The sequence below is a fragment of the Haliotis rufescens genome, unplaced genomic scaffold (genome assembly GCF_023055435.1).
Source record: "Haliotis rufescens isolate VD_foot unplaced genomic scaffold, xgHalRufe1.0.p SCAF_17, whole genome shotgun sequence".
NCBI lineage: Eukaryota > Metazoa > Mollusca > Gastropoda > Lepetellida > Haliotidae > Haliotis > Haliotis rufescens.
Genome location: NW_025963857.1, coordinates 26,014,633 through 26,028,281, shown reverse-complemented (window position 1 = coordinate 26,028,281; position 13,649 = coordinate 26,014,633). Strand labels below are relative to the sequence as shown.

General features: G+C 39.7%; 1 protein-coding gene across 8 annotated transcripts in view; it reads left to right on the top strand.

The window, feature by feature from the left end:
• The window catches only part of LOC124138597 (xanthine dehydrogenase-like), a 71,868-nt gene that overhangs the window by 30,727 nt on the left and 27,492 nt on the right, over nt 1-13,649 (top strand). For all 8 annotated transcript variants that reach the window (XR_007221753.1, XR_007221756.1, XR_007221755.1 and 5 more), the window contains 9 exons: nt 2-212; nt 780-859; nt 1,257-1,406; nt 2,785-2,887; nt 4,144-4,292; nt 10,305-10,415; nt 11,023-11,089; nt 11,975-12,075; nt 12,422-12,580. Coding sequence is in view for 4 of the 8 variants with exons in the window: in XM_048397812.1 (XP_048253769.1) it covers nt 2-212; nt 780-859; nt 1,257-1,406; nt 2,785-2,887; nt 4,144-4,292; nt 10,305-10,415; nt 11,023-11,089; nt 11,975-12,075; nt 12,422-12,580 (1,131 nt within the window). In the remaining 4 variants the exon portion in view is untranslated. The remainder of the gene's footprint in view (nt 1; nt 213-779; nt 860-1,256; nt 1,407-2,784; nt 2,888-4,143; nt 4,293-10,304; nt 10,416-11,022; nt 11,090-11,974; nt 12,076-12,421; nt 12,581-13,649) is intronic.

Here is a 13,649-nt window from a genome sequence, read left to right as displayed (position 1 = left end):
GGAACTGGACAAGAAGATATGCAGCAAATCCGGGAAGACCTGCACAGGACGCTGTTCATCTGATAGACAGACTGACACGGAGCACGTCCCCCTCCACATTGTGCTGCAGGGGTCACAGTGGTACAAACCGACCAACAGACAGCAGCTGTACGCCCTCCTCGGCCAACACAAGGGAGACAACTACAGACTCGTGTTTGGAAATTCAGGATATGGTAACAGAATGATCGTTTTCATTGGTCATCACACGCATTAAGACTTTAATAATTCCTACCAAAGCATGTAACATGTATTGGTATTTATGGCACTGATAACGAAGTCTCTGAATTGGGTTATAGTGTAATAAGCACATAATGTAAGTCTTAAATCGTTTACGGTTTTGTCATACCGTCAGATTATGTCAGGTGCAGGGATGACTCATTCGTCTAAGGCGCTGCAATCCACTATGCAGAGTTACGTCCCGTGGGTACGAAAGGATCCTATGGTCGTGGGTTCGAATCCCGGTTCACCCCGATTATGTTTCTAGCTTTGTCAGCATCATACCCGTGCTCGTAGGTTTCATCAAAGTGGTACACGCATTTCTCCCACATGAAGCTGACTTTCCGTGATATATAACTGTAATACTGATCAAAGCTGTTTTAGACCAACAACTCATTCACTGAGATTATTTCGAACCAGCCGCAACGAACAACAATCTGATGAATCAATTACAGTTTAACATCCAGTTTGTTTATCCATGATACACACGCCTGACTTACTTTTTCTATGAATGTTACTTGCAGGTGTGTATAAAGAGATCGGCCCATGGATGTTTGATGTCCTCATTGACCTGCGTGGCATCCAAGAGTTCTATGACATATCAGTAGGTTGATAAATGTTGTTTATCAGGACGAAACTTTGTTATAACTGATGAATAATGTAGTACCCTGCCGACATGAAAAACCGAGCCGTGAAGATCCGGGTTAGAATGGGGCTTCAGCAACCCATCTATGTCCTAAGAGGCGACTAACGGGATCGGATGGTCAGGCTGGCTGACTTGGATGATGCATATCATTGATCCCGATTGCGTGGATCGATGCTCATGTTGTCAATCACTTGACTATGTGGTACAGACTCGATTATTTACAGACCGCCGTCATATAGCTGGAATATTGCTGAGTGCGGCGTTAAAAAACAAACAAACAATCAAACACGAAAAACCTCCTGTGTACATGAAAGATCACAAGCAACCTCATGCTCCAGTGTTTCTTATGCCACAGATTGACTCCTCCAAAGTGATGTTTGGTCCTAGCATCACCCTGACCAACATGATGGAGGTATTTCTGAAAAACAGCACCAACCCTGATCTGTCCTACTTCCGGGATTTCGCCAACCACGTGGCCGTCATTGCTAACACCGGAGTCAGGAATGTAATTAAAACTTATGATCGTGTAGTCATGGTCAATCTAATTCTTCTATGTGGCGTTGATCGGGAGATCAGACTCGGCGTCTTGGTTGATTACATGCCATCGTACGTTGCTGTCATATCGATCACTGGTCTGTCTAGCCCTCCTTGAGTATTTATGGCATAAAGAAATATTCATCCCATCCACACTTGCTTGTCACAGGCAGCCGTGATAAAGGTTGAGTATTACTGCCGACGGCAATACAACAACACAACTTCTCTGTGGTCATTCTCATTAGACACCCCACTATGACTAAATTGGAAGTTTAATGCAATTCGGGGGCACGGATGGCCCAGTCGCTGTGCAGAGTTGCGGCCCCTAGCGACGCCAGAAACCTTTGATTGTGGGTTCGAATCCCTGTTCGCCCAGATTATGTTTCTAGGTTTGTCAGCACCATACCCGTGCTCGTGGGTTTCACCGAAGTGGTAAACGTCTGAGACCTGCATCACTTCGGGCTTTCCTCCCACATTAAGCTGACACGCCGCGATATGACTGGAATACTGTTAAAAGCGGCGTTAAACCCAACTCACTCACTCACTATAATGCAATTCATGTATATGCAATTCACATCACCTCGACTGCACTGATAACGACCCGGTAAGATTCGGGGTGGAATAGGTCTTCAGCAACCCATGCTTGCCGTAACAGGCGACTATGCTTGTCGTAAGAGGCGACTAACGGGATCGGATGGTCAGGCTGGCTGACTTGGTTGATGCATGTGTTCGTAACTCAATTGCGTAGATCAATGCTCATGTTGTCAATCACTTGAGTGTGTGGTCCAGACTCGATTATTTACAGCCCGCCGTCATATAGCTGGAATATCGCTGAGTGCGGCGTTAAACACCACACAAACAAATAAACACTGATCACCTCTGAAGACCACGTTCTGGTCGGATTCAGGGTGAGAATAGTTGCCCAAGACGAGCTAATTATATGGGGATTCGGCTGTCAAACGTTGTGATTTTGTTGATTTTGTGCCATTTTAGCCCGACGGACGTTTCTCGTGGTACCAACAGTCGCAGTTGGATAGGATAATGCTCAATATTAGACATATTATACAACAAACAAAGCCCTTAAACCATAAACCATAAACTCGTTCATATGTTTGTGAATACACTGTTGTGAACTGGGGCGGTGGGGTAGCCCAGTGGTTAATGAGTGTCTTTCAAGACAATGTGTGAAGCCCATTTCTGTGTCCCCCGCGTGATATTGCTGGAATATTGCTGAAAGCGGCGTAAAACCATACTCACTTACACAGTTGTTCTGCCTCTGTTAACGGTGATATATTACTGGTGAATTATGCAATGTTGGATATGAGATGATAAGGGGTCGTTTGTTCCAGTTGGGCAGCTGGGCAGGTAACCTGATGCTGAAGAACCTGCACACAGAGTTCCCGTCTGATGTCTTCGCCATGTTCGAGACGGTCGGGGCAACCCTGACTATTGGTGAGATATAGTTACCAAGTTAAATATCCCAATGGTGATGTTCCAGACAGAGAAATGTCTGATTCACAAACCTTTTCGAGGATGGTGTAATGTGTTCGATATAAATGAGACATAATCATCATCATAAACAAATACTGATTATGTATATGTCGCTTTTGATATAGAAAGTACACACTGGAAGTATAGTTTAATTTGGTTAATTGTTCAACAATCTCTCAATGTGCTTGTTTTATTTAAATACAAAACGTCAATGCCAGAGAACAACCAGTCTCGATTATCAGCCGAGACGGATGCCACTGGACGTACAAGGCAGAATAGCTTTGACAATTATATGAATGGATCAGGGAAAATCAGTGATGACACCAGGTGTTCACGAAAAGGCTGTTGACCTGTTCAAAATCGTGTCTGTATAATGGGCAATAGTTAGTGTCTTTAATGTTTTGATGTTGCAAACAATGCATTATTTTGAATTTTAACCGAGCATCATTGATCGCTTCCGTCACGTCTCACACGATATTTACTTTGTGATAGACCTCTTCCTCTAAGACAGAATGTAGATCCGATAATAGTGGTCTTGTGGAAGAAATAACGAAGGGATGAAAGATCTTATGAGGACATGGAACTCCTCATAAGTTGAAGCAGGATCACGAGGAGTACATGGGGTTTTATGCTTACTTACTAAATATTGGAGATTTAACTTGCGCTTTCTGATATTATGCGTATTTCGCACAAGGAGGGTTTTCTGCGTCCCGGGTTAGGATTTTATACCACGAGCCAGAGCCACTAGGGAAGCGGATTAAACCGACATCTTACCGACATGTTTGAATATGTAAAAGAATTTAAACAAATTCAAAATTGATAAAAAAAAAAAAACTGTTCGATTGAGCTGAGGTTAGCTTGCGCTATGTCACATAACGCCTTTTTGCTTTGAAGCGGGGTATAAGGGATTTATTTTGTCTCTCAGACATCCACGAAAGCCTGATTTATTCGTGGCGGGGTATAAGAGATTTATTCCTCCGCTGAAAAATCTATTCCCATACAAGGCGTGTTACACAGTATTTTATCACAATTATGTTGACCAATCAGATCTCATCTGACATGGAGGCACGATAACGAGATTCGTACCACTCCATCGTCACTGATCTAGATGCAATTATGACATAAAGTCATAAGTAATGAAAAGATATTCCATTGTTGAAATTGTTGAAGAAGGTCGAGTTACAGTTCATTAACTCTCTTTTAAATGTTCCTTGAAGGATCGAGTGATGGTTCGGAGAAATCAGTCAGCCTCATGGAGTTCCTGAACCTAGACATGAAGGGGAAGGTCATCCTGTCCGTCATGCTTCCGACGTTCCCATCCGGAGACGTGCATGTTAAGACCTTCAAGGTTGCCCCCAGACATCAGGTACATGATACTGATACGTTCATATACACATGAGCATTAATTAAGCACCACCCACATTTTCGGATTTGCGCTACATAACGAAAATGACTAATGATTCATTGATTGAAGACCCGTGAAGATCCGAGATAGCATAGGTCTTCAGCAACCCATGCTTATAAAAGCGACATTTCTTGTCGTAAGAGGTGGTCAGGCTTGCTGACTAAGTTGATGCATGACATCGATCCCAATTGCCTGGATCGATGCTCATGACATCAATCACTGGATTGTCTGGTCAAGACTCGATTATTTATAGATCATATAGCTCACATAAACCATGAAATACATTGGTACCAATTTAATTGCGTTGTGCAAATAAGTCTCTAAAAAAAATCCAACATTAAATAGTATCAGCACCCAGCCCACGCCACGAATCGGACTGTTACGTTATGCAGTGAAAAACGACTATCGTCAACCAAGGATTCACCACTGGCTCTGCTATCAGTATCTGGAGTATTCAATTGCCATACCTGATGCAGCGCCTGGTCAGTTTATTCAAGCCTTGAACTGAATGGTCTCTAGCTCTCACGTAGTGTTCAACTGGGTTCAGATCGTAGTTTTGTAATTATTATTCGGAAATGGTTTCGGAATCAGGTAGTGCTTAATTAATGCTAATGTGTATAGATGGCCGTGGTAATTTTCTCGAGTTAACTCCCTTGGTCGTAGAGGTGTTCACATATATCAACCCTGACAAAAAAGTCCCGAAACAACAAATTTGGACAGATTGAAGCAAGTCGAGGTGCACGAAAGGTCAGATGAGGGGATCAGCTGAAGTTTGGAGGGCGAGAATCGGGTATTTTGTGCATCTCACAGGCGTGATAGATTCAACCCTACAACCCCACGAGTGAGTGGACGCCGGGTATGGAGACAGGGTACAGGCTACTTCTGTGCAGTGCTGTGCTGTGCTACTGTTTGTGATGATAGCTGGATCTAGTACAGCAACTTGGATCCCACATCTGTGTCCATCATTAATTCCGCCACCAACGCTGTTTCCATCAAGTGAGATCTGTGACTTTTATTATCGAAACAATTACATGTCGAAAACAGGACACTCCAATCCTGACTCCGATTCGCCCGCTTTTACCCACGTTGTTACAAAGATCCGGCGACATTGAACTAAACCCTGGACCCTCTTGTAGTGAACTAGGCGACCTCAACAGCACATAGTTAATCAAATCAAGGAATCTGAGGACGGGTTTTCTAAGTTCAATTAAAGGGGAAGTGTACACGCAAAAATCACTTTCTTTCTTTTTCTAAACAAAACGCAATTTTAGAATTAGTTAGTGTCTGTGTTTGAAAATATACGCTCATTTTTTTTCACAGTGAAAGTAGGAAGCTCACAATAGTGTTAAAATGATATGTCGTTATGAGGCCTTCGTTTTACGAGCGAAATAGGCCTGAGTTATCCCCCTTAGATTATGAAGTAATTGGTGCCAATTCAACTGGGTCCCTGTCTATTCTCAACGCAAAAGATATCAAGGACCAGTTTGCGGTAAAACAACATGGTCTACGACACACTCCGGCGCAGTGGTGACTCAGCATAACACAATTCTGGCTGGCATCTGAGAAGCTAGAATCACAAAACTGTACCTACACCACGTGAAGCGGCTCTAACAAAGCATGATGACGTCATAATGTTTATCAATTGGCACCAATGACGTCATATTGCAAGGGGCATAAGCCATGGTGTTTTTGTTATGGAAATAGAACACTTGGTAAATGTGAAAAATATAAATCGTTTTAATGCAAAAAATATGTTAATTAAATATGATGTTTTTATATTTTTGTCTATGACACTTCTATGTTAACACTTTTAATGTGGAAAAAGTACAAGAAAAATTGGTTCATTTCCGTGTGAACTTGCCCTTTAAGGATGTAATCAGATCCATGAAAAGTGATATCTGTGACGTCAAGAACAGCACGACATACTCAGGATAGATGTTGATTCACTATTTGAGAAAAGCGAGCTCATGGAAAGTTATTTTATGATTTATAATCCATGATCGAAAATCAATAACTCAGAAACAGGAGAAATAACTAAAGGTAATATTATATGGAGTGCTTGATTCAAAAAATGAATCATTCATCTATGGCGTGTAAGGAGACAGTTTAGTGTCTGAGAGGTAGAGAACAAATGCCACCCCCACCCAAACACACAGACAGGATTTACTAAAATGCAGAACAGACGAACCAGATACACGTCTCTACTACAATGGAAGGAAACTAGTGAGAGAAACCAGAGAGGGGAGAGATGCTAGAAAAGATGAAGCTGCACAGATAAGCATATCTGGAGGCACAGCGAGAGAGGAATGACCACAGGATGGACGGGGGCGAGGGATGGGATACACACTCGAGGTCACAGAAGCCAGCAGTAGGGAGACAGAGATAAGGGTGTGGTCAGGGCCTATACAGTGATCTTACTGCTCTTCAAGGGAACCCATCAAGCGAGAGAAGCGACAGTAATAATAGCTTCATTAACTTTCTCTTCTGGAATGTCTCCGGCATCAAATATAAGTTAACAGATCGCCAACTATGTGAACACATAATTGATGTCACAGAAACATCGTTGGATAATGTAGAGGATGTGAAGGTCACTTTCACAGACGTTATTCTTTATAGTTAAGATGGAGATAGACTGTCTAAGACAGTGGGATAATAGTACTTGTTAAGAAGCAACTGCATCAATATACTAAATGGTGTAAAATAACGGAAAAATGTATACATAGATATTTTGACAATTCCTTGCTCGGCCTTCAATCTGACATTTTATATGCATGTGAATATATCTATCCTGGGGGATCTTGCTGTTATACCATTTTATCTGTTGATTGTAAAATGGCATTACAGTTTGTTGAACATTTTATCAGAATAAGGAGTTGCTATTGTTATTTGTGGTGGAGACGATAACGCCAGAACAGGAACAAAGTCTGATTTTTAAGATGGCTTTATGGAATATATCGAAGGGCTTGAGCAAGGTAACTCAAACTGGAATTTACTATGCGATTATTTTAGTTTCTCAAGTGATAAAAATGTAAATAACTTTGGTAAATGTTTGTAAGAGATATGCTCGTTATGCAACATTCATGTCATGAACGGAAGATCAGGAACTGACCGTGAAATTGGGGATATACATTCATTGGGCAAAATGGGGCAAACGTAATAGATTATATCATTGCATCTGCGGCTGTGTTGGAGCTTGCCAATGACTTTTCTATCCAATCATGTGCAAAGTCAACTCTCATCCTCTCACCCACTCATCCTGAAGCTAAAAGCTTTGAAGCCCGTGAAAGTGTAAATAACACTGGTCAGATTCAGATTTAAATGGGACTTTCAAAAAGTAGAACTATTTAGAGAAAACATGCTGTCCGATCATATACAAGAATTTCTTAATAAATCTGTTGATAAGATTTTTAATGGCATTGATAGAAGTATAGAGTGTATTACAGATGCATTATGTGTCGCGGCAAATGACATGAAGAAGTAAATTCAATAATGAATGGTTTGATACTGAATGTGAACAGTTGAAACGTAAATGATGTGGAGCATTGAATATGTTTAGAAAATATAAGGATAGTCGCTCATTGAACGATTATGATTACAACAACATAATTAACAAATATAATGCTGTATGCAGGCATAAAAGGAAAATGAATATTTTGAACACAAAAAGCAATATATTGAGGATAACATTAAGAACTCAAAGAATTTCTTCTCTGTGATTAAAAGTTTGAATTGTAAAAATTATATATAAAATAATATTAAGATTGTTGACTTTTTTGCACACTTTAAAGAAACATCAACTATGACGGACGATTTGCCGAGTATTTTACAAGATGATTGTACAAATGCTGATTTCACTAAAAACAGAGGATATTTTATAAACGCCTATAACAAAAGACGAAATATTAAACAGCATCCATCATCTTAAATGTAACAAATCTCCAGGAATAGACGAGACAATTTCTGAATTATTTATAGTGACCAACTTGTCCCATTAATGTAATGTTTGATAAGGGATACTTCCCGGAAACATGGCCTATTGGCATTTTCATTCCGCTTCATAAAGCAGGTGCTTCTAATGATGTCAACAACTACAGAGGGATAACTCTGTTGTGTATCTTCAGTAAAATATTTTCTTTTATTATTAACAAGTGACCATGGATAGAATTTCTGAATCGCAGGCTGGATTTAGGGAAGTATATTCAACAGCTGATAATGTCTTTATATTGCAATCTCTGATACAGTGCTAAATCAGCTAGAAAGGGGAAGTATTATGCATTATTTGTTGACATCTCTGAAGCATTTAATTCCAAACAGAGTTGTAAATGATGGAGATTGTTTACTGCACGAGGACATAGTTCCAAAATCTTAAAATTATTAAGCAGTAGATATGAACATGTTAGTACGAGATAAGGGTTTGATGTCTAATATGTTTCAATGCAAATTTGGCATGCGCCAAGGATGTGTATTGAGTCCGTATTTATTTTCCTTTTTCATAAATGAATAAGTCTCGGAAATACATAACAATTGTACAAACGGTATTCAATTACATCCAGATGTTGTCATGTTTTCAAGCACTGCTGATGACTTGCAAAAGCAAAATGATGTCTAAGAAAATAACTGTGATGAATGAAAACTCACTGTTAATAGAGTCAAAACTAAAATTATTGTTTTCAAAAAGAGTTGCAAACTTGCCAAAAAATGCTTTAAAGATGGAACTTTGAAGGTGATTCCACACTATAAATATTTGGGTGTTTATTTCAGTAACAATCTAAATTGATCTATTTATATAAGAGAAGCATCAGTCCAGGCCAAAAAGATTATATTTGGTATACTGGAGAATATACAAATCCTTGGTGACATAAGTTACAAGATCTTTAATGTTAAAATTAACCCAATTTTATTTTACGGTGCTGAATTATCGGGGTTTATATTTTTTAATGATATCGAACAAGGTTCATTTATATGCTTGTAAATGATTTCTTGGTGTAAAACCCATCACATCTAGCGCAATGGAGAATTGGTAGATTTCCTCTATTTATATATTCACAGCTGAAAGCCTAAAAGTACTGTCTGAAACCCCTTAAAATGAATTCACTCAGATATCCTAACAAATGTTACAATATGATGATGTTTTACGATACGAATGGAAATAATAACTGGGTAACTGATATGAAAAAAAATGTTGTGCAATAGTTGTTTTGGAATTTTTTAGAATGAACAATCTGTACAATCTGAAAGTGTATTTATCAGTTCTTTTCTACAGAGGCTGAAAGATATTTATCTGCAATCGTGTTCATTTTTGTTGACATTATCGAAATTCTGTTTAGATTATAGAAAGTTGAAACATCTATGCGCTGAACAGTATTTATTTTATGTAAAAGTAAAGAAATACCATAATTCATTGGCAAGATTTTGATGTTCAACCCATGATTTATTCTTCGAGAGTGGAAGATATATAAAATCTCGAAGGTCAGAACGATTATGTAAAATGTGTAATATCCCTTTTACTTGTATGTCAATTGTACTCCACTGTGAAAAAAATATATTCCTGTGTACTTCTTAAATGATCCAAATATTGTTAAATACCGGCAATTGCTCAACAGCCTAGATGAATTACTAATACAAAACTCAGCCAAGTATATATTCCACGCACTGTTATATGGAACCAAATTTGTAAATAATAGTTAAAATTGTGTGCAACACCTCTGTCATATGTACTATAGGCCTGTGGCCTCTTAAGTGCTTGAATAAAGTTTGAACAGTAATGTGAATTTACCCGTGTTCATTAGAATAGAAAAGTTTTCTATGTTACCTTGAGATGGGTCGCCGCTGGTTCTGTGACTTATCTTTGAAAAGCATTGTGTAGTACAATAAGAATACTGAGAACTGGGGGTGAAAATATGATTGGTAGTTAGTGGAGCTTGACAAGTTTGTTGGGTGTGCAGTGTTGTCATCATTCACCACACACTTCAGAATGCCCACGCCTATGTGACAGCAGGCTTCAGGATGCAGCTGGACAAGAACGTCAACTTCAGAGTCAAGACAAAACCATCCCTGGTGTACGGCGGCATCAACAAGACACTGGTAAGTCAGGAATATCACGAGCAGACAATAATCACATTTCTAATTTACCCTGTTCTTGATATGACACTCGGTGGCACAGGAAGCTTTGATGTCTGAGGTTCCGCATTCCGCAGTGCAGCTTAGTTCCAGCGCCAGATTCGACCAAATTATGTTTCTTGATTTGTCAGCACCATATTCCTACGAGTGGTAAACATCGAAGACCTGCATCACTTCGGGTTTTCTTTCCACGTAAAGCTGACACTCCGTGATATAACTTCACAGCTCACTTTGACCAAACCGGCAACAAACTAAAGTGACACTGGACTGAATTCAAGAAGCGTATGGGATTGTTTTCCTTGCATGTTAGGTCATGATCAATAGCTACACCTCTCGTTACTGACAGGAACACGGAATGCCATCTTTTAACATGTCATTAACAAGACAGCTTAACATAGTGATTAAAAAAGAAGTATCGCACGTTTAGAGGCCGCCATGGTAAAGCTCGATGAATTGTGCTCACGAACAAATATATATGTTCTATACAATTCCAATATTTTCTCTGCACAATTTTCTCCTTTGTGTGGTCTCTTATTTTGTAACGATAGGCTTGCTTGTTTTTTTTGTCTAGGTTCACGCCAGCAACACAGAGACGTTCCTACAGGGCAAGGAGTTGGGGGATTCTACAGTACTCAAAGGTAGGCGACAGGAGTTCCTAGTCAGCCTAGATGCTGAATGACCATGCTTTCTCAACATACAAGTTAAGTGAATATATATGAATGAACTGTCTCCAGATGCACTTATGGTATCACGCACACACATGACCATTGTGATAGGATCTTTCCTGCGACCCATGTGATTTTCAGTGATCCATTCATTTAATTTTCACCATCATTTTCCCTTTTACGCCCAATTGAATCAGTTTCGGAAGGATATCGAGACTGATTATTCTCTGGCGTTGACGTTTTATATTCAACTAGAAGCCAATCAATGACTAAGAATATATGTTTGTCTTTACGTTTACGTTTTAGGTCAATGTACACAAAGCGTGACAGTTCTTTTACTGAGTTGGCAGGCATTGGTTATATAGTTTTTAATAGTGTGGACAGATTGGCAACATTTTGATAAAGTAAGACGAGTTCTATGGATCAACAACTTCTTTATTACAATTAGTGCAACGTTCTAGTTAGGATCTACACCGAAACGTCGCACTAATTGTAATAAAGAAGTTGTTCATCCATAGAACTCGTCTTACTTCATCACACCATCTTCTAAATGCAACTGAAAGAAGTTAAAAACATTAGATAAGTGATTTCTTCAGGTCTATAAGCATTACATATACAAAATGAGAGACCAGACATTTGTCGTTGTTAAAATCATAGAATTCATATGGAAAGGCAGATAATGAAGTAGCCTCCTTGTTCTGCCTGTATCGCCAGAGAGTCAATGAGTAAGCTGCAACAGAGTTGTTATATTTATAACACACATCACAACAACAATTTTATTCATCAATTTTATGCACTCTTGTCACTCAAGCGGAGTGTTTATCCAATGTGTTCATATATTTAAGACATGATTGACAGATGCTATAGCCACTCTTACGGCCGAACTGGTTCCCGACACCACCCCTGGCCTGTCCAGTACAACCTACAGGAAGACACTGGCCGTCTCCCTCTTCTACAAGGTCAGGCAGCGTCTGTTTCTACCTCAACGAAACAGAAGTAGTCTTTTGCAATCAGAATGATCTGTTTACATGTATGTGCTTATCTGAAAAGAGGAACATGTGCTTTAAATGTTTAAAAGAATTATGTATAAATGAAAAAGCAGCTAAAACTCATTTGGGACACTATTTGACCTATTGTATAAGGCACATGTAATGTAACGTAATGTAGGCAATGCATTATCGAGGCATTGTGTTTCATAAAATTAATCGGTTTCTATTTAAATGTTCTTTGTTATTTTTTGCAATGTTATACATTATGCTGTCTGAAAGGAACACACGATAGTCCGACTTCTTAAATTCATTTCAGTATGTGCTCGGCGTGTGTGGTGAGAAAGCAGCGAAAAGATTCCAGAGTGGTGGCACCAACTTGATACGGCCAGTTTCATCCGGCACTCAGACATATGACAGTCGTAAAGATGAATACCCTTTGACTAAACCTATGACCAAGGTGGACGCGACCCTACAGGTACATATGTTAGTCAATCTCGTCATTTAAGCGTTACCGTCACTACTGGTATTGTCAAAGCCGGGATTCAGACTAAGAACAGGCCCCATGAAAGTGGGGTCAGCGGTCTTATGGTAGCATATCCGCCCAGGTTCGATCCCCGGCCGCGTTATACCAAAAGACGTTAAAAGATGGTACTTATTGTTACCCTGCCTGGCGCTCGACATTAAGGGGCTAAAACAAGGACCGGTCGGCTCGGAGTCAGTATACTAAGTGGGGTATTCATACTAAACTGATGCATGGTATCTCAGTGAGCTAGCACTATAAATCAGCATAAGTCCGGACTAGTACAAGCAGCCACACAAACACACACACTCGCATGCACGTCGCTATATAAGTGCAGTAACCTTGGACGCGACGTTAAACCCCATTTCACCTCACTTCATGTTCAATACCACGTGTCATCTCATGTGCTTTAAAAATAAACAGGTACAGGTCGGGAACTTTTACACTAGTTTGTACATTCAGAAAAGAATAGAATGTCTCAAGTAGAAGCTTCAAACCGAATATGAAACATCTTCTACAATACGCCTGTTAATAACCTCGTAGGGATTTAAGGTTAGATGATACCAGGTGTTCTCAAAAAAGCGAGCGTATACTACTTCACCGGTAAAACCCACAAACACATGCAAAGGCTAGTCAAGTGTTCACCTGAACAATATCGAAAACATAAGATACACGTCAAAATAGGAATTGCATCAGACATAATTTTGTCATTGTTGTGTCAATATGGAATTGTCCTCCAAATGTCTTGCATCAAACTCTTTGAAAGCTTTACTGGGGCCGCGAATGCTATTACTGTCAATGAAATGTTGAGCAAGAGTCAAAACAATGTGAGTTATGTCAGTTGCGTTCGCTTCCAAACTCGGCTTTGCTTACAGGACGCCGTGATGCAGGGCTACATTCCACAAAGAAATCTTAGCGCTACGACTATCGTAAGCCTATGTTAAAGTATGGGAGTTACGTTCACCTTAGGGCTATGACTATCGTAAGCCTACGTTAAAGTATGGGAGTTACGTTCACCTTAGGG